Source organism: Ranitomeya variabilis, chromosome 4 (genome assembly GCF_051348905.1).
Source record: "Ranitomeya variabilis isolate aRanVar5 chromosome 4, aRanVar5.hap1, whole genome shotgun sequence".
NCBI classification, from domain to species: Eukaryota; Metazoa; Chordata; class Amphibia; order Anura; family Dendrobatidae; genus Ranitomeya; species Ranitomeya variabilis.
The window spans coordinates 678,669,254-678,691,481 of record NC_135235.1 but is presented as its reverse complement, the minus strand read 5'-3'; the positions used below and the strand labels follow the sequence as shown (position 1 = coordinate 678,691,481).

General features: G+C 42.5%; 1 protein-coding gene across 6 annotated transcripts; it reads right to left on the bottom strand.

The window, feature by feature from the left end:
• Positions 1–4,380: 4,380 nt before the first annotated feature.
• LOC143766362 (uncharacterized) lies at positions 4,381–20,166 on the bottom strand. Of its 6 annotated transcripts, none has more exons than XM_077253997.1 (9): positions 20,123–20,166; positions 13,136–13,162; positions 10,128–10,229; positions 9,730–9,858; positions 9,424–9,600; positions 9,217–9,340; positions 9,036–9,133; positions 8,747–8,837; positions 4,381–5,694 (listed from the first exon to the last, which is right to left on the bottom strand). In XM_077253997.1, exons 3-9 carry the CDS (start codon positions 10,191–10,193, stop codon positions 4,682–4,684), a joined length of 1,698 nt encoding a protein of 565 aa, XP_077110112.1. In that variant the 5' UTR covers positions 10,194–10,229; positions 13,136–13,162; positions 20,123–20,166; the 3' UTR covers positions 4,381–4,681. The 6 variants fall into 6 exon arrangements, with proteins under 6 accessions (XP_077110112.1, XP_077110113.1, XP_077110116.1 ...); XM_077253998.1 differs by having other exon boundaries at positions 13,102–13,162; positions 20,123–20,158; XM_077254001.1 differs by lacking the exon at positions 20,123–20,166 and having other exon boundaries at positions 9,730–9,839; positions 13,136–13,158.
• Between the last annotated feature and the right edge of the window lie 2,062 nt (positions 20,167–22,228).

Sequence of the window (22,228 nt, the reverse complement as noted above, 5' to 3'; positions counted from 1 at the left end):
GCAAATAAGTTCTTTTGATCTCCCATTATTGCATTTTAATGCAATGTCACGGCGACCAAAAAAAGTAATTCTGACGTTTCAAATTTTTTCTCGCTACACCGTTTATCGATCAGTTTAATCCTTTTTTTTTATTGATAGATCGGGCGATTCTGAACATGGCAATACCAAATACGTGTAGGTTTAATTTTTTTATTGATTTATTTTGGGCGAAAGGGGGTGATTTAAACTTTTATATTTTTTTTATTTTTTTCACATTTTTTTCACATTTTTTTAACTTTTGCCATGCTTCAATAGCCTCCATGGGAGGCTAGAAGCTGGCACAACTCGATCGGCTCTGCTACATAGCAACGATCATAACAGGCTTGCTATGAGTGCCGACCACAGGGTGGTGCTCCCAGCTAGCCGGGATCAGTAACCATAGAGGTCTCAAGGACCTCTATGGTTACCATTCTGATGCATCGCTGACCCCCAATCATGCGACGGGGTCGGCGATGCGCTCATTTCCGGCCAGATGGCCGGAAGTGCCGGTTAAATGCCGCTGTCAGCGGCATTTAACTAGTTAATAGCCGCAGGTGAATCGCGATTTCACCTGCCGCTATTGTGGGCACATGTCAGCTGCTCAAAACAGCTGACATGTCCCAGCTTTGATGGGGGCTCACCGCCCGGAGCCCTGCATCAAAGTGGGGGATCTGACCTCGGACGTACTATCCCGAGGTCAGAAAGGGGTTAAACTACTGACAGGTACAGTCATATGAAAAAGTTTGGGCACCCCTATTAATCTTAAGCTTAATGTTTTATAAAAATTGTTTTTTTTGCAACAGCTATTTCAGTTTCATATATCTAATAACTGTTGGACACAGTAATGTTTCTGCCTTGAAATTAGGTTTATTGTACTAACAGAAAATGTGCAATCTGCATTCAAACAAAATTTGACAGGTGCATAAGTATGGGCACCCTTATCATTTTCTTGTTTTAAATACTCCTACCTACTTTTTACTGACTTACTAAAGCACTTTTTTTGGTTTTGTAACCTCATTGAGCTTTGAACTTCATAGCTAGGTGTATGCAATCATGAGAAAAGCTACTTAAAGTAGCCACTTGCAAGTTGTTCTCCTGTTTGAATCTCCTCTGAAGAGTGGCATCATGGGCTCCTCAAAACAACTGTCAAATGATCTGAAAACAAAGATTATTCAACATAGTTGTTCAGGGGAAGGATACAAAAAGCTGTCTCAGAGATTTAACCTGTCAATTTCCACTGCGAGGAACATAGTAAGGAAATGGAAGAACACAGGTACAGTTCTTGTTAAGGCCAGAAGTGGCAGCCCAAGAAAAACATCAGAAAGGCAGAGAAGAAGAATGGTGAGATCAGTCAAGGACAATCCTCAGACCATCTCCAGAGAGCTGCAGCATCAACTTGCTGCAGATGGTGTCACTGTGCATCGGTCAACTATACAACGCACTGTGTTTTTTTGCCACCATGCATAACGCCTTTTTGTTTTACCAAACAACTCAATCTTGGTTTCATGAGTCCACAGGACCTTCTTCCAAAAAGAAATTGGCTTCTCCAAATGTGCTTTTGCATACCTCAGCCGACTCTGTTTGTGGCATGCTTGCAGAAACAGCTTCTTCCGCATCACTCTCCCATACAGCTTCTCCTTGTGCAAAGTGCGTTGTATAGTTGACCGATGCACAGTGACACCATCTGCAGCAAGTTGATGCTGCAGATCTCTGGAGGTGGCCTGAGGATTGTTCTTGACTGATCTCACCATTATTCTTCTCTGCCTTTCTGATGTTTTTCTTGGCCTGCCACTTCTGGCCTTAACAAGAACTGTACCTGTGTTCTTCCATTTCCTTACTATGTTCCTCACAGTGGAAATTGACAGGTTAAACCTCTGAGACAGCTTTTTATATCCTTCCCCTGAACAACTATGTTGAATAATCTTTGTTTTCAGATCATTTGACAATTGTTTTGAGGAGCCCATGATGCCACTCTTCGGAGGAGATTCAAACAGGAGAACAACTTGCAAGTGGCTACTTTAAGTAGCTTTTCTCATGATTGCATACACCTAGCTATGAAGTTCAAAGCTCAATGAGGTTACAAAACCAAAAAAAGGGCTTTGGTAAGTCAGTAAAAAGTAGGTAGGAGTATTTAAAACAAGAAAATGATAAGGGTGCCCATACTTATGCACCTGTCAAATTTTGTTTGAATGCAGATTGCACATTTTCTGTTAGTACAATAAACCTCATTTCAAGGCAGAAACATTACTGTGTCCAACAGTTATTAGATATATGAAACTGAAATAGCTGTTGCAAAAAAAAAAATTTTTTATAAAACATTAAGCTTAAGATTAATAGGGGTGCCCAAACTTTTTCATATGACTGTATGATTTCTACCACGTAGACATATAATCAGTCTCTATGATTCTTATGTGTATTGATGTAAGCGTCCATTTTGTATATATTCATTCATTTTGTATATCTTCAATCAAATGCATATCCTTAACAATACTGCAGTTACCTGCACTGATTGTAGGGATTGTTGCTCGATTAGGGAATTATAGTATAAGAGGCATATAGACAGCGTTTATTGGCGTCTACTCATTTCACAGGTCTATTGCTGCAGCCAGCTTAAAACAAAAGTCCTTTTTAAGGCTATATATTTAATTTTCCAAATACCATACATTTTTCAGGTATTTATTATCCAACTAAAAAATGCGCAAGGCATGAGGTAAGGGAAGGGGATGTCCTGCTGATGGTGGTGCACGCAGAGGCTGTGGGCCAGGAAAAAATGTGCCTGCTGCGGGAGCGGGTCTTGGTGTCCCACTCTTTTAAATTTGTCAAAAACATTATTCTGAGGCCCTCCTCTACCTATCTTCTAGGGTGTATTGCATTCTCACCCCCTGATTTTTTTCCAGCCCTTGCACAGAGTTTATAGACTTTAGCAGTGTAGGAGTCCCACTGTTTTGAAAATTATTCTCTCTTTTATTCAAGTTAAGCATTTGCTTTTTCCCATCTTATTCTATTTCTCGTCTTATGTCAGTATCATTTCCATCAGATGAGTATTCCTTCTGGTCACATAAATCTCTTCCACAGTCTGCAACATGATAGCTGCTTTCCATGAATTCTTGGAGAAATTCAGGCTGTTTGTGGTCATCTGCAGACATTCACAAAAAGGCAAATGTAACGTGACCCAGGGAGATAGTCGTTGGTGAGGGCCTCATCACAATCTTTTTAAAATTGTCAAAACATTAATTCTGAGGCCATCCTCTGTGTGTCTTCCAGAGTGCATTGCAGTCCCTCATTTACATTTTTGCTAGACCTTGCACTTAGTGCATAGGCTTTACCAGTGTAAGAGTCCCACACCATAAAAATGGGAAAAAAAAAAGGTTTTCCGAGGTCCTCCTGTATGTGTCTTCCTGGCTATCGGAGTACCTCTTCCTTCTAATTTTTGGAAGTTCTTGCATTGCCCGGATATGTTTTGTGAGTTTCAGAGCCCCTTCTTCATAAATTAAACAGGACATGTCTGCCCATGTCACACACACCACATACCAATATAAGGTAGTAAAATGTTAAAATTACATTTACAGTGAATATTTTTTTCACCATCGAAAGCAATGGGAAAGTGCAAAAAGCTATGTGCAAACATAACCTAAGGGGTAGAGGATGCTTTTTTTCTCCTTTTTAAATTGCCTTATATAAAATAAATTATACAAGAAAGAATGTTTCCTAATATCTTTTCTTGTAAAATAAATGTTATCTTCGGTTTTGTTTTCACTCTGTAAAAGTGGCATAATACTTTGACACCATTGATCCGAGCAGCAACCTGGGAGTCAAAGATGCATCCAGGTATCTTCCCTGTGCTGTTCCCATTCCATTTGAGTGCTGTTTCCACCCATTTCACAGGTTTTCCTGCCCCCCAGACCTCATTGATAAGTCTGCAGAGCATCCGACCTGCTCTATTCGAACACTCGATTATTTTAGTGCTTGCTCATCACTAATAATGCTGTCTATCCATGTGGGATTTTTAATGTTTAAAGGGGTTTTCCACTTCTTGGACAACCCTTTCTTATATTTCCTCATGATTGGTCCCTTTAAAACAAAAACATTTATGCTCACCTCCCATGCTGTCGGCATTCCAGTAGTGTCGGCACTTGCATTCCTGGGGTTCATGTGAGGTTGTTACGTCATGTGACCACTGTGCCGAAATCAGCGCTGGTATCACTGTCCTCACCTTCGGACAAATCGAACATCAAGAGGAAGACAGAGTAACCTTCCTGTTAATGTTCAATACGTATGAAAATGGGGACAGTGAAGTCTTTGCTGATTGGGCGCAAGGCTCATGTGATGTAAAAACCTCATGTGAGCTCCAAGAACACGAGTCCTGACACTGCTGGAATGGTTCAGGTACAGGAGGCGAGTATGAGTGTTTTTATTTTAATGAGGCCAAACAATAAGGTGTTGTCCTACTGGTGGACAACACCTTCAGGAATAAAACCTTTTCAGGTTAAACATTTCCAACATTTTAAACACGAAAATGGCTTTGTCCTGTGTGACATCTCTGATGTTTATTAAGAGTTGATTTTTGTGTAAAACATTTCCCACACGAAGAACCTGAAAAAGGCTTTTGCCCTGTTTCACTGTTCTGGTGATTAAGAAGAGATTTTTTCACCACAAAACCTTTTCACATTCTGACATTTTTTGTGTGGGTTCTTTGGTGCTTAACAAGATACGATTTAGAGTTAAAACATTTCCCACATTCTGAACATGAAAAAGGCTTCTCTCCTGTGTGGGTTCTTTGATGTTCATCAAAATTCGATTTCCGTATAAAACATTTCCCACATTCTGAACATGAAAAAGGCTTCTTCCCTGTGTGAGTTATTTGGTGTTCATCAAGATGCAATTTCCGGTTAAAATATTTCCCACATTCTGAACATGAAAAAGGCTTCTTCCCTGTGTGAGCTATTTGGTGTTCATCAAGATTCGATTTCCGGTTAAAACATTTCCCACATTCTGAACATGCAAAAGGCTTCTCCCCTGTGTGGGTTCTTTGGTGCCTAACAAGATCCGATTTATAGTTATAACATTTCTCACATTCTGAACATGAAAAAGGCTTCTCCCCTGTGTGAGTTCTCTGATGTGCGATAAGATTTGATGTATCTGTAAAACATTTCCCACATTCTGAACAGGAAAAAGTTTTCTCCCCTGTGTGAATTCTCTGGTGTTTAACATAATTTGATTTCTGGTTAAAACATTTCCCACAGTCTGAACATGAAAAAGGCTTCTCCCCTGTATGGGTTCTTTGGTGTCCACTAAGACTTGATTTCTGGTTAAAACATTTCCCACATTCTGAACATGCAAAAGGCTTCTCCCCTGTGTGAATTCTCTGGTGTATAACAAAATTTGATTTATTTACAAAACTTTTTCCACATTCTGAACATGAAAATGGCTTCTTTGCTTTAGAAGCAGCTCGTTTTTTAATGCTGATTTTATGACTTTGATGTTCCTTAGTAGTTGGTAATGAATTAGAAGACAGGACCTGTTTCAAAGGATCAGATGACAGATCTTTTCTGTGAAGGGATGATGGTATATCTGGAGTAACGGCATTCACTTCAGTTGTATCCTGTGGGATCTCAAGATCATCTGATTTAAAAATTGAAGAGGTCAGCTGTCCCTCTGATCTCCTGGTACAGTCATCTGCCAAGAATAAAACCAATTATTTTTTAATAAAATATCCTCACACTTTACACTTAACATTTCTATTTAAACTATCAGTAAAAATAGCAAGTTATGTAAAAATATTGAATTATTCACCAAAATAATGACAGTTTACAGTCTAATAGAAAACCTCATAGGATGAAACAGTAGAGCGTGGGGTTCAACTGTTTGTTCATTCTGCTTCCCAAATATAGCTTAAAAAGCCACCAAACAATGTTATGTAGACAAAAATTATTCCACTAAACTTCTACTCATCCCACATATAACAAGCCCCCTTTCAGGTCCATCATGTCTCAGTGGAAAAACAGGTTTCCACATTCTTAGTGGCTTAAAGGCTCTTGAAAAGCAACATGCATTCCATAAACCAATCCAGCAATATCGGCTCTCCCAAAGTCAAATCTCACCCTAGCTTCTAAGCCTTGCAGTATGCCCAAACAACGTTTAGCATCAATGTATTTGGCATTACTATAGCAAGAAGAACCCATTTAATTTATAGAGCGTGTCTCTTGGATCACAATCTGGGCACTTTATGTTGGGAAATAAAATGGCATATTTGCAATTTTCACTCTCCAACATTCACTGTATGCTAATTTCCAGAAAGTTCATGGAGTCAAAATTGTCACTATTCCTATAGATTAATTCACTGAGGGTTATAGTTTCCAAAATTGAGTCACTTTATAGGGATTTCTACTGCTCTGGTTTTCTGCCATTTTGTCATAATATGGCTTTTGCAAATGGTGTGTTCCATCTCGTCTTGGATCTGCTCCTGCAGCATCTGCTTGTCATCAGGAGCCACCTTATTCATTCTGCAGGCAGCGCTGGTGATGGAGAGGTCGGAATCAGAAGCTCTGGGTGGTGCAGGCTCTTTCCAGCCACTAAGATTACGATGCCTGGGACCAGTAGTACCATCCACTCAGGCCGGTTTCACACACTAGTGGCTCCAGGACGTGTGATGACAGTTTCCTCACGTACCGGAGACACTGACTCACGTAGACACATTAAAGTAAATGTGTCTCTGCACATGTCAGCGTGTTTTCACGGACCGTGTGTCCGTTTGCAAAACACGGAGACATGTCAGTGTTCGTGGGAGCGCACGGATCACACGGACCCATTAAAGTCAATGGGTCCGTGTAAACACGTACCGCACACGGATGCTGTCCATGTGCCATCCGTGTGCTGTCCGTAAATGTTTTTCCCGTCATAGGGTTAAAATTGTAAAAATTGTTGCAATACACACACACGGACACACGTACAGTACACGTACAGCACACGGACCCTAAAAACGTACTAACGGACATCACACGGACACCACACGGACGGCCTACATAAGCACACGGACAACTCTGGTACCGTTTTCTCCAATACCGGAATTATCTGGACGTGTGAGACTGGCCTCAGGCAGTATGGGTGTGTGTGCTGTCCAGCTGCAGTAATCTGCTACCTGCTTCCGCCAAATGGAGAGCACCACACCCTACTAAAGCTCATAGCAAATTGCTGGAAGCTGACAGGTACAGCCTTGTTTTCCTGTGGTTCAGTCCTCTGTGCTCAGCTCCTGGCTTGTGTGTTTGTTTCCTGTTGTGACCTCGGCCTGTTTTCTGGATACTCTTGCATCTTCTGATCTTAAATTTTCTCTGCTCTCCTGGTTCTGACCTGGCTATGACTATTTTTCCCATTTCACTCCACAGAACAGCAGGTAACACCATGACCCAAGCCTGGAAGTCTCTGTGCAAGTCCAGATCCACGTAGAGGGGTTAAATGGTGATGAGCAAAACATTCCCTGGAATCTGGCCAGGTGACCAAGAACATTGCCTCCAATACATTATGTCTGCAAACTATTCCAGCAAGATCTGCATTCAAATAGCTAAATGGTGCTCCTTCCCTTCTTAACCCAGACGTGTCCCCAGATAGTAGTGTACATCAATATGTAGAGTATTGTTGGATTCAAGAGAAGTTGGAAAATAATTTGTAAGGTCTGTCTATTATTGTCCTTTGTGAATAATTCCAAAGATATCACCACATAGAGTGACACATGTCAGATATGAAAAATGGGGCATGAATAGGAACACAAAACTGGCATGCGGGAAGAGGTTAAAACAGAGTATACACAATAACACATTTACTGAAATGATCAAAGTCAACAGTCTTGCACTCATTTATTCATTAGAGCTACAATAAATCCTGTCCAGGAGAGTAGAGAAAATATTAGTGCTCCCCATTTCAGGAGAGATTGTGCAGGAATCCAAATTCCTTAAAATTCAAAACATAATGGAATTTATGACGTGGAGTGAATCCATGAAACCAGGGCTCGAGCCATTTTTCACATCTCCTGAAGACGTGAAAAAATATATATTTCAGCCATCAGTCATACACAGCTTAGAGATATATCATGGCAAAGGTGTAATGTTTTTATGTAGTTTATCATGATCTTGTTTGAAGTTAGTCAGAATAAAAGAGATTGAAAAGTCAGGATAAAGGGAAACTCTGTTGTTATTGTACAGAAATTCACACTTGGCCTCACTACACATTTAATGTTGTCGATCATAAAAGTGAAGTTTGGCCAGAAAGACTGGGCCTGGTCTCGTAGGGACCATATGAGCACATTCAGTAGCACAAAATGGAGAAAAGTTAGATTCATACAATAAGATGTCAGGGATCTAGAAATCCAACAGCATCATTATTCTCCTGTTTCGTTTACAGACCCTTCATAATATTTTTTATTAAGTGATTTTCTAACTTGTCAGCACATTCTACGTACGCTGTCATTTGACTTTGTAGTTTACAGATCTGGGCAAATAACCGTCAGCATCTTCTAATTCAAGGGGGTAGGTGTATCTTCCATGTTGTAAGTTCTACAGAAAAGGGCTTTCAATGCCCAAAATCATTTGATCAGTTTTGGTGGAGGAGAATGTTGTGGTCTAAAGGCAAAATGGTGATCCTAGTAATATGGCCGGATTACACCACCGATAAAGCAGCCACAACCGGTGAATGAGAAGAATCTGTTACTTTTCTGCAGTTAATGGTTACTACTCACCTGGGTAGTCATATGTAGGAATCTCCTCTTTACACCACTCATCACTCCTCACATATGTCTCTGTAGTATTAATATGGGTCAGATCTTCACCCTGAAACAAATATTGTAAAAGTCACAGACAGATGGAGAAGTCATATCTATGATCAGCTCTAATCCTGCCATCTCCACCATTCTCATTACACAAGTATAGAACATATAATACTGGTGGATAAAACAATTCTGAACACAAAACTTTCACTCCCGTCTACACATCATAGGGAAGATCTAAGAACACTTTTCCTCCATATACCAGATGATCTTGAGGAACATTGGGATCTTCTTTTTTACAGTCCTGAGGAAGAAGAGGACAGGGACATCTCTCTGGTGTTGTCCTCTTACTGGATAGATCTGGAGGAAACATATACAGGGACTGAATTCAATTTTTACATACAGAGAATTATAGGCCATGTGAATTTTGTCCTGTCTATTACCTGGTGATGTGAGGGGCTGGGGAACTTCCACTATGACGCCCTTGTACAGATCTTTGTGTCCTTCTAAATACTCCCACTCCTCCATGGAGAAATAGACAACGACATCCTGACACCTTATAGGAACCTGACACATACAATGATACCGTCATCCCCAGATACCTTCATAACTGTTACTGTATAATGTCCCAGCATTCCAAGCGGTGTCACCTCTCCAGTCAGCAGCTCAATCATCTTGTAGGCGAGTTCTAGAATCTTCTGGTCATTGTTGTCATGTATCAGCAGGTGCGGTGGAGGCCCAGTGATGGGTCTCAGGGGTCTTCCCCATTCCTCAGACACAGGGTCCTGACAGCGCTCACTAGAGGTCTTCTTCACTACTGTGTAATCCTGGTTATGGAGAGACACATAAATAAATCTCACTACAGACATTTCCAGAGTCCTCACCTCTCCAGTTCTGTCCATCTGTTATTCCCAAAGATAAGAATAATGTAATGTGACATCATCAGAGTCTCTCACCTCTCCAGTAAGCCGGAAGAGGATCTCTAGGGTAAAGTGTAATATCCTCTCTGACATCTTGTCTCTGTCCATATCAATCTTTGATGGGCAAATAAGGAAAATTTTCTTCACTAAAAGGATTGTAGGGACCTGAATTAGAAGATGATGAGCCGATGTAACATAATAAAAATCCTAAGTAATAATAAAACTACTGGAGATAATAAAGGAAACTTATGCTGAGATTTATTATTTTATAATATTTAGTTTTCTTTTTCACATCTACACTACCGTTCTAAAGTTTAGGGCACTTAGAAATTTCCTTATTTTTTAAAGAAAAGCAGTTTTTTCCAATGAAGCTAACATTAAATGATTCAGAAATACATTCTATACATTGATAATGTGGTAAATGACTATTCTACCTGCAAACACCTGGTTTGTAATGCAATATCTTCATAGGCGTATAGAGGCACATTTCCAACAACCATCACTCCAATGTTCTTATGGTACTTTGTGTTTTCTACCTGCATAAGAAGACTAATGGATGGTTAGAATACCCTTGAAAACTCTTATGCACGTATGTTAGCACAGCTGAAATCAGTTTGGCTAATTAGTGAAGCTATACACCTGACCTTCCTTTGAGCTAGTTGAGAATCTGGAGCATTACATTTGTTGGTTCCATTAAACTCTCAAAATGGCCAGAAAAAAAGAACTTTCATGTGAAGCTCAACAGTCTATTCTTGTTCTTAGCAATGAAGGCTATTCCATGTGAGAAATTTCCAGGAAACTGAAGATTTCCTACAACGGTGTGTACTACTCCCTTCAGAGGAGAGCACAAACAGGCTCTAACAAGAGTAGAAAGAGAAGTGGGAGGCCCCGCTGCACAACTAAGCAACAAGACAAGTACATTAGAGTCTGTAGTTTGAGAAATCGACACCTCACAGTTCCTCAACTGGCAGCTTCATTAAATAGTAGACGCAAAACGCCAGTGTCAACGTCTACAGTGAAAAGGTGACTCCAGGATGCTGGCCTTCAGGGCAGATTGGCAAAGAAAAAGCCATATCTGAGACTGGCTAATAAAAGGAAAAGATTAATATGGGCAAAAGAATACAGACATTGGACAGAGGAAGATTGGAAAAAAGTGTTATGGACAGATGAATCCAAGTTTGAGGTGTTTGGATCATACAGAAGAACATTTGTGAGACACAGAACAACTGAAAAGATGCTGGAAGAGTGCCTGATGCAATCTGTCAAGCATGGAGGTAATGTGATGGTCTGGGGTTGCTTTGGTGCTGGTAAAGTGCGAGATTTGTACAAGGTAAAACGGATTTTGAATAAGGAAGGCTATCACTCCATTTTGCAATGCCATACCCTATGGACAGCGCTTGATTGGAGCCAATTTCATCCTACAACAGGACAATGACCCAAAGCACACGTCCAAATTATGCAAGAACTATTTAGGGAAGAAGCAGGCAGCTGGTATTCCATCTGTAATGGAGTGGCCAGAGCAGTCATCAGATCTCAGCCCCATTGAGCTGTTGTGGGAGCAGCTTGACCGTATGGTATGCAAAAAGTGCCCATCAAGCCAAACCAACTTGTGGGGGAAGCTACTGGAAGCATTGGGTGAAATTTCTCCAGATTACCTCAGCAAATTAACTGCTAGAATGGCAAAGGTCTGCAAAGCTGTAATTGCTGCAAAGGGGAAATTCTTTGACAAAAAGTTTGAAGGAGAAAATTATTATTTCAAATAAAAATATTTTTTTCGAACCTTGTCAATGTCTGGACTAGATTTTCAATTGATTTGGCAACTCATTTGATTAATAAAAGTATAAGTTTTCATGGAAAACACAAAATTGTCTGGGTGACCCTAAACTTTGGAACCATAGTGTATATATACATATAAAGCAGAAAATCTGTGTGTAATAGCTCGTTGAATACAAAACCACATTTTTCACCCAGTTTTAGTGAAATTTTGCACGGTCTGTCTTCAACACCAGACAAAATACTGCGAATATTAAAGCTCAAAATAACCAAACTTCATGAGATTTGTCCCCTCGAACTTATGCTTTACAGAAATCTAGTAGAAAATATGTGTCTGTGTGTTGAATGCAAAACCATAGTTTTTGCCCATAGGGTCTTAAAGAATTAGAGCGACAGCGTCCAAAGAGTTACTCTTAAAGGGGCAGCAACCATATAGTCAGTAAGGTGGGGTAACCTGATTAGTCACTCCAGCGTCGGACTGGAGTACCTTGGGCCCACCAGAGAAAAATCATTCTTGGGGCCCACCTTGCAGTTATATAGAAATAATACCAATTATGTTGCAAAATGATGTAATATCAAACGTAGTGTTTATTAACCTCTATACACTACACCACACGGGACACATCCTCTATATACTGCACAGCACACATCCTCTATATACTGCACAGCACAGGACACATCCTCTATATACTGCACAGCACAGGAGGTCCTCTATTCCACTGCGGATTCCGTCTGTGTGTGTGTATACAGTATATATATATATATATATATATATATATATATATATACACACACACAGCCCTCCAGACTCAGGCTTATAACTCTCCTTGATTCCAATTACCAGTACAGAACCCAACACTGTGGAATGTAATGTCATTTTACAGCACTGGCTCCAGTACGGATATGGAAATAAAGAAGACAGAGCAGGACACAGGACTAATGCAGAGTTAGGCCTCATTCACACTTTCGTATTTTGGTCACCATTCAGCACTGGGATTTGTAAGACAAAACTCAGAGCTGAACCCACGCAGAATATAATAGAAAAATTCACATGTATTCTTCAAATTACTGACGAAAACATGTCAGTGCAGATGAGGCCTAATAAGCAGCTCACTGCACAGACCAGGAACTATATTTTATGGGTTCGCTCACACTAGCGTATGACATGGCCGAGAGCTATGTGATGTTGTATCGGATAGCACTAGGCCCAGTGTTCTACTATGGGATAGTGCAGATGTGCAATTATGGCAGCAAGGTGCAAGTGCATCTGATATTTGGATGACACGTACCCATACAAGTCTATAGGTGCATGCAGTAGTGTAACTAACGATAGGGGTCAGGGTGTGCTGTTGGCCTGGGCCCTGTGCTCTGAGGAGCCCACCTGGAGCTACACTACATTTAACTATCGGTGTGCACAGCGCGCCATTACAGTTAAACTCTGCGACAGAGCGGGGAGAGTTTGAGTCGGACCAATTCTTTTGCATGACAGAATTGATGGCCGTGTGAATGAACCATAAACCTCACATGATTGAAGATGTAGAGAACCCTGTTCCTAAATGTGAACAAGAAAACAATGACATCCCATCTATAAAAACATGAATGATCATTAATAATGGAAACAGGGGCACTACTCACAATTCTGAGGCTGAGATCTTGAAATTGAACTCACCCGTTAAGATTGTCTGGTGTCGGCTCACTATGGCAAGAAAAAGATAGAAGTGAGCAGAAAACAAAATACAGGTTAAGCTCCTGACATAATGACATTAGGCTTCCTATACAGGGCGGGCCATTTATATGGATACACCTAAATAAAATGGGAATGGTTGGTGATATCAACTTCCTGTTCGTGGCACATTAGTATATGGGAGGGGGTAAACTTTTCTCCCACTCTTGACACACTGGTAGCAACACCGCAGAGGAAATGCTAGCACAGGCTTCCAGTATCCATTGTTTCAGATGCTGCCCATCTCGTATCTTCATAGCATAGACAATTGCCTTTAGATGACCCCAAAGATAAAAGTCTAAAGGTACCGTCACACTAAACGATATCGCTAGCGATCCGTGACGTTGCAGCGTCCTGGATAGCGAGATCGTTTAGTTTGACACGCAGCAGCGATCAGGATCCTGCTGTGATGTCGCTGGTCGCTGAATAAAGTCCAGAACTTTATTTGGTCGTCCGATCGCCGTGTATCGTTGTGTTTGACACCAAAAGCAACGATACCAGCGATGTTTTACACTGGTAACCAGGGTAAACATCGGGTTACTAAGCGCAGGGCCGCGCTTAGTAACCCGATGTTTACCCTGGTTACCAGCGTAAAAGTAAAAAAAACAAACAGTACATGCTCACCTGCGCGTCTCCCAGCGTCTGCTTCCTGCTCTGACTGAGATCCGGCCCTAAAGTGAAAGTGAAAGCACAGCGGTGACGTCACCGCTCTGCTGTTAGGGCCGGAGCTCAGTCAGTGTCAGGAAGCAGACGCTGGGAGACGCGCAGGTGAGCATGTACTGTTTGTTTTTTTTACTTTTACGCTGGTAACCAGGGTAAACATCGGGTTACTAAGCGCGGCCCTGCGCTTAGCAACCCGATGTTTACCCTGGTTACCCGGGGACCTCGGCATCGTTGGTCGCTGGAGAGCTGTCTGTGTGACAGCTCTCCAGCGATCAAACAGCGACGCTGCAGCGATCTGCATCGCTGTCGCTATCGCTGCAGCGTCGCTTAATGTGACGGTGCCTTAATGGGGTCAGATCTGGAGACCTTGGTGGCCATTCAACTGGCCCGCTATGACAACCAATCCACTTTCCAGGACACTTTTCATGTAGGAATGCTCGGACCTGACACCCATAATGTGGTGGTGCAACATCTTGCTGGAAAAACTCAGGGAACGTGCCATCTAAAGTGCATAACGAGGGCAACATATCATCATGTAGCAATTTCAGATATCCAGTGGCATTTAGGTTTCCACTGATGAAGAATGGCCACACTATCTTTGTACCATCTCATATACCTCCCCATACAAAGATAGTGGGGCCATTCTTCATCCTCTTCTATATTGGTGGAAAAACCTTCTCTCCTCCAGACGCAGAGAATGCCCCCTTGTGACCGTCACCTTCCTTGGTATAAACAGATCCTCGGAAAGATATTTGTATTGTCCCCCTATATACTTATACATAGTTATTAGATCGCCCCTCAGTCGTCTTTTTTCTACACTAAATAATCCTAATTTTGCTAATATCTCTGGGTATTGTAGTTCTCCCATCCCCTTTATTAATTTTGTTAACCCTTTCATGATGGTGAAATTTTCAAGCTTTGAGCTCGAGTTTTGTGCTTCCTTTTTTTTTTCAAGAGCCATCATTTTTATTTTTAGGTTCATATAGACAAGGGGTGGGCAATTAATTTTCCCAAGGGGCCACATGAGACCGAGGCTGCTGTGGAGGGTTGAACCAATAGGCCAAAATTAATTCTGCTCAATTTTAATATCAATATATTATAATTATTATACTATTGATCATTTTATTAATATTAATTATATCACCTAATATTGAGCAGAATTAAGTATGTTGACATCCCCCTATATATCATTTGAACCTGAGCACAGCCCCTTCTGCATATCATATGAGCCTCCCATAGCCTCCCCATATGCGGCATGAGCTCCACACAGCCTCCCCATATACACTGCATGTCGCCCCCATAACCTCCCCATGTGCAGCATGTCACCCCCTTATGCAGCACCATGTCACACACCACCATAGCCCATGCCCACCCAAATAGCCCATACACATGAGTAAAAAAAAATGAACACCACGTACTCACCTCGGTCCCGTTCCCTGGAGCTCTGCTTCTCTCCCTGCCTCCAGTGCGCCGACTCTTCGGGGTACACAGCTGACACAATGAAGTGACGTCATCGCATCAGCTGTTTCACACGCTGATTGGTGGAGGAATTGGCAGGAATGTCCTGTATTTACCTTGAGTCGCGGTGATGCGCCCTCTGCTGGATGTCCTAATATGACCTCGAGGCTGGGAAAATATTCTGAAAAGTTCCCACGCTCGAGGTCATATGAGGACATCCAGCAGGGGGCGCATCACAAAGACTGAAGGTAACTACAGGTCATTCCCCTGCATTCCCTGGCTTCATTCCCTGGGTTTTTACATCCACGAGCACAGCTGCATTAGCAGAGCTCCTGGCTGTAAAATGATTTAACCCATTCAGATGGATTTACATCGTGGGACGTGACTGGACGACAGAAGGTATGAGATATTGTTGATTTTTTATTTTTTGTTTGTCACAGAACAATGGTCATCAGGTGGATTAAGAGTCTAATAAAATATTACAACACCCTGTGTCTTTATTTCATTAAAATACTTTGTAATAATGTGTGTGTGTTTTATTAACCATTTCGTACTATTGGATTAATAATGGATAGATGTAATAATGGACGCCTCTCCATTATTAATCTGGCTTAATGCCACCTTACAATAGCAAGGTGATATCAACCCTTCATTACCCCATATCCCACCGCTACACGGGAGTGGGAAGAGAGTGGCCAAGTGCCAGAATAGGCGCATCTTCCAGATGTGCCTTTTCTGGGGTAGCTGGGGGCAGATGTTTGTAGCCAGGGGGGGGGCCAATAACCATGGACCCTCTCTAGGCTATTAATATCTGCCCTCAGTCACTGGCTTTACCACTCTGGCGGAGAAAATTGCGCGGGAGCCCACGCTATTTTTTTCCGCCATTTAACCCTTTAATTTAATAGCTAGATAGGCCAAATGTTGCACATACACACACACTACTAACATTAGTAGTGTGGAATATGCACAAAAGGGGGAGGGGACCACAGGAAATTAGAAATTTTCTATGAGGGACCCCCACCTTGTGTCACCTTCAGATTGCAGGGGGGCCTCCCATTAACTGTCTCAGTGTCTCGAACTATGCTGCAGGCATATTTTACTTACACCTGACCTTACTGACTGGCTGCAATCATCAAAAAAAATGTGACGTCCCTCAGCTCCAGGCAGCCTCCGATCGTAGTATTGCAGACAGTGCGCACCTGTGTGCCTGTGCTGCTTGGGCAGGAGGACAGACAACCAATCACAGCACAGCTCATTGAGGTGTGCTGTGACCTGTGTGACTGTGAGGTCACACAAAGAAAACTAATGCTGATTGGCTGCTCCTGCCTGCATCTGTCAGCCAATCAGCATTAGAACACCCTTAGTCCAGACTCCAGAGTCACTCAGACAGAGAGGCGGTGTCGAGGGTGGGCAAAGTAACAAGAAACAGGTCAGTGATGACCCGTGCTGCAGACTCACTCAGTGCAGTGTGTGCGTGCGTCCCTGTCACACACACAGTCAGTCAGCTCAGCTGCTTCCTTGGACTGTGCTGGCAGAAGTCAGTGAGGTGAGGTCGGCACTCGCACCACGCTGCGCACGGGCTGCAGCCTGCTCTTATCAAGAGCACAGACTCGGCGCCGTCGGCAGCAGTGCGAAAGATGATCATTTCATCATGTGAAGGAGCGAGCAGCTGCCGCGCAGTTGCTTGCACAGCACTTCAATCACATCACATTCTTCCTCTTCGGTACAGCCTGCTGTGCGCCGGGCCCCGGCTATAGAATAAATAAACTATGCTGCACGTGCACCACATGCAGGGCAGGGACAAATCACAAATGAAGGAGGATGGGGGCGGGGCCCACCGGAGGATTCTCCGGTGCCCCAGTCCGAGCCTGAGTCACTCTAAAGTCTGTAATGATAGCAATGGCTGTTGCATAAGTAACTGGGACCTCATTTATGAAAATTGTCTAACAGGAAGTTACTTTTGGTTGCCTATATAACCAGAGTTCAGTTTTAAGCACTGAAGCTGATGAAGTAAAGTGAAAGGTGAGCTCTGATTGGTTGGTTTGGACAGCTAAAACAGTCTGACTGTGAGGCAGTCACACATATTCTTCTTTATAGATATACAGTGCCTTGCAAAAGTATTCGGCCCCCTGGTACTTTTCAACCTTTTCCCACATATCATGCTTCAAACATAAAGATACCAAATGTAAATTTTTGGTGAAGAATCAACAACAAGTGGAACACAATTGTGAAGTTGAACGAAATGTATTGGTTATTTTAAATTTTTGTGGAAATTCAAAAACTGAAAAGTGGGGCGTGTAATATTATTTGGCCCCTTTACTTTCAAACTCACTCCAGAAGTTCATTGTGGATCTCTGAGGCTATGTGCAAATGTTGCGGATTTTACTGCTGATCCGCAGCGTTTTTGATGCTGCAGATCTGCAGCAGTTTCCTATGCGGTTTACAGTACCATGTAAACTTATGGAAAATCCAATTTTCCCAATGTGCACCTGCAGCGGAAAAAAACGTGCGGAAACGCAGCTGGACCGCAGAGTGAAGGCAAAAGGGCCAACAAGTGCTAAGCATCTCTGGGAACTCCTTCAAGATTGTTGGAAGATCATTCCCGGTGACTACTTCTTGAAGCTCATCAAGAGAATGCCAAGAGTGTGCAAAGCAGTCATCAAAGCAAACGGTGGCTACTTTGAAGAACCTAGAATATAAGACATCATTTCAGTTGTTTCACACTTTTTTGTTAAGTATATAATTCCACGTGTGTTAATTCATAGCTTTGATGCCTTCAGTGTGAATGTACAATTTTCAGAGTCATGAAAATACAGAAAAATCTTTAAATGAGTAGGTGTGTCCAAACTTTTGGTCTGTACTGTATATGAATCCGCATTGTGACATGGATTCTGGTCTTTGACAATATATGTCTGTATCATCTGTATCTCGCTGATAGAACTAAATCCTCGCCGTCTGTTTCTTCTCTTATTATTGCGATGAACTCTCAGGAGATTTGATTGGTCGAGAGCGAGAAACATCAGATCTATCTGTGCCCAACTGACAGCGACAACTCAGGACATTGTGTCAGCACTCGCGTCATTCGTCAGCCTCGGATTGTAACTACGTCTCCAGATACAGAACCTTTATATTCTGCGCTGGAGCCGCTCTTTCCTCTGGAGCTTGGAGCGATGTAGTGACCTCCCTGTCCACACACAGCGACCGAGAAATGTCCTAATGGGGGACGATTCAGGTACGGAGTGGAGCCGCATGTGTCCTATTGGGGATGATTCATGTACGGAGCGGAGCAGCGTGTGTACTATTAGGGACGATTCATGTACGGAGCGGAGCTGCGTGTATCCTATTGGGGGATGATTCATGCACTGAGCGGAGCCGAATGTGTCCTATTGGGGGACGATTCATGTACGAAGCGGAGCCACGTGTGTCCTACTGGGGATGATTCATGTACGGAGTGGAGCCGCGGGTGTCCTATTACGGGACGATTCATGTACAGAGCGGAGCCGCATGTGTCCTATTGAGGACCATTCATGTACGGAGCAGAGCTGCATGTGTCCTATTGGGGGACGATTCATGTACAGAGAGAAGCCACGTGTGTCCTATTGGGGGATGATTCATGTATGGAGCAGAGCCGCATGTGTCCTATTGGGGGACAATTCATGTACGGAGCGGAGCCACGCGTGTCCTATTGGGGGACGATTCATGTACGGAGCGGAGCCGCATGTGTACTATTGGGGACGATTCATGTACGGAGGGGAGCAGCGTGTGTACTATTGGGGACAATTCATGTACGGAGTGGTATATAATATCGATGGATAGCACTCGACAAATTACTATGGGTATAAGGTGCTAGTGAAAGGGGACCACTGGCCGCATAGATACAAGCTCAATATGGAATCACTGCACTCATACAATGGGAAAAGTATGCTTCAGGTGAATGTTTATTAATGGTGATGAGCGAAGCGACAGCTAGACGTTTCGACCGGTAAAACGGCCTTTATCATATGGTCGCCTTTTGAATAAAGTGTCACCGAGTAGGTAGTATCACTGCTATGTAGTATTTGATATAGCGCAATGTCCAGTATAGTTGGCTGTCTAATATGCGCATTAAACTCCCAGGAAGCAGTTGTCCTGGTGGTTTGCCAAGGGGTCATTGGCGGCATGGTGTGGGTAGTAGACACAGCGGTGTCCGAGCAGCGTGTCCTATTGGGGCGATTCATGTACGGAGCGTGTCTTATTGGGGGACGATTCATGTACGGAGCAGAGCCGCGTGTGTCCTAATGTTGGACGATTCATGTACGGAGCGGAGCAGCTTGTGTACTATTGGGGAAAATTCATGTACGGAGCGGAGCCGCATATGTCCTATTGGGGAAAATTCATGTACGGAGCGGAGCCGCATATGTCCTATTGGAGGACGATTCATGTACGGAGCGGAGCCGCGTGTGTCCTATTGGGGCGATTCATGTACGGAGCGGAGCAGCGTGTATACTATTGGGGGCAATTCATGTACAGCGCAGAACCACGTATGTCCTATTGGGTGACATTCATGTACGGAGCGGAGAGGCATGTGTATTATTATGGGTGTTGCCCTTGGTGAAGGGACGCAGGTGTGACTGAGGCCCGCAGCTCCAGGGAGGAAGAAGGATTAACCCGTTATGAGAGGGAGAACAGCGTTGTCCCATGTGACAGCTTCCCGGATACAGATAGAAAGAGCAACATCACACAGAGGAAAACCGAGTGTTTGTGTATGAAGAACGGACGAGTGTGAACAACGGCAAATCCTGACAGAAAATAATGTGAATCTCCAGCACCTACCTCCTCCTGCAGAGCCGCACTCCACATATATGGCTGTTCTGTGCGCACAGGACCTGTGATGAGGTCACAGGAGGGGAGGAGTCAGGGGTCACATGATCAGGGGCCTCAGTGAATGATATCCTGAGTGAAGACCCTACATGGAAACTTCTCCTCAGTTAGTGACATTCCCGCCATTATTTGCCCTCACTACTGGCACAATGAGGCTAAGTGCACACGTTGCAGAATTGTCGTGGAAATTTCCACGGCAATCCTGCAACTCCTGCCGCGGGTATATCGCATGCAGAATTGGCATGCGTTTTCCCTCTAAACACTAGCGTAATTAGCTTGCAGAATGCTAGCGTTTTCCAAGCGATCTGTAGCGTCGCTTGGAAAACTGATTGACAGGTTCGTCACACTTGTCAAACAAAGTGTTTGACAAGCATGACCAACTTTTTACTATTGATGCTGCCTATGCCTAGGTGAGAATATCATGATTTTTTACTTTAATTCTTTTTTTAACAATTATATGGTTCCCAGGGCCTGGAGGAGAGTCTCCTCCCCTCCACCCTGGGTATCAACCGCACATGATCCGCTTACTTCCCGCATGGTGGGCATAGCCCCATGCGGGAAGTAAGCGGATCAATGCATTCCTATGTGTGCGGAATTGCCGCAATTCTGCACTTTAATGAACATGCTGTGTTTTTTTCCGGAATGCGATTCCGACGCGGAAAAAAATGCAGCATGTGCACAAAAAATGCGGAATGCATTCTAAAAATAGGATGCTTAATGTATGCGTTTTTCGTGGTTTTATCGCGTTTTTATAGCGAAAAAAACGTGAAAAAAACACAAAAATTCCTAAACGTGTGCACATAGCCTTACCCAGCGCCGCCTTTTCTACACAGTGTTATGTGTGGGATGTAACGTGTGATTTTTCTGCTTGGAGACAAATAGACCCCACACATGAGGGAATTATCACCAGTTACCAGACAGCTACTATATGGCGACATATGATTGTGCTATTGACTCCATACCAGGAGCTAAAATGCCGAAATCTCATGTGTTTAACCCCTTCCAGGGAGGGTGGCCTTCACATACTATATTCAGAGTTCAGCTAAGGGTGCGTTCACATCAGCGTATTATAAATCGCTCCGATGTTCATCCCGGAGAGTTGGACGAGTGTCATGCGAGTGTGCGATGTTTTCTCTCCTACCGCCCGTATACAATGCGTCTCTAACATCATATGTTACTATAAAGCTCTATGTAGTGTAAAGCTGTTAATATACAGAACTACAAAACAATGTTATATACAGAACTAAGAAAGTGATCTTATATACAGGACTAAGAAAGTAATCTTATATACAGGACTAAGAAAGCAATCTGATATACAGAACTAAGAAAGCAATCTGATATACAGAACCAAGAAAGCAATCTTATATACAGAACTCAGAAAGCAATCTTATATACAGAACTAAGAAAGCAATCTTATATACAGAACTAAGAGAGCAATCTTATATACAGATGTAAGAAAGCAATCTTGTATACAGAACTAAGAAAGCAATCTTATATACAGAACTGAGAAAGTAATCTTATATACAGGACTAAGAAAGCAATCTTATATACAGAACTAAGAAAGCAATCTTATATACAGAGCTAAGAAAGCAAACTTATATACAGAACTAAGCAAGCAATCTTATATACAGAGCTAAGAAAGCAATCTTATATACAGAAGTAAGAAAGCAATCCTATATACAGAACTAAGAAAGCAATCTTATATATACAACTAAGAAAGCAATCTTATATACAGAACTAAGAAAGCAATCTTACATACAGGACTAAGAAAGCAATCTTATATACAGAACTAAGAAAGCAATCTTATATACAGGACTAAGAAAGCAATCTTATATACAGAACTAAGAAAGCGATCCTATATAAAAAACTAAGCAAGCAATCTTATATACAGAAGTAAGAAAGCAATCTTATATACAGGGCTAAGAAAGCAATCTTATATACAGAACTAAGAAAGCAATCTTATATACAAAACTAAGAGAGCAATCCTATATACAGAACTAAGAAAGCAATCTTATATACAGGACTAAGAAAGCAATCTTATATACAGAACTAAGAAAG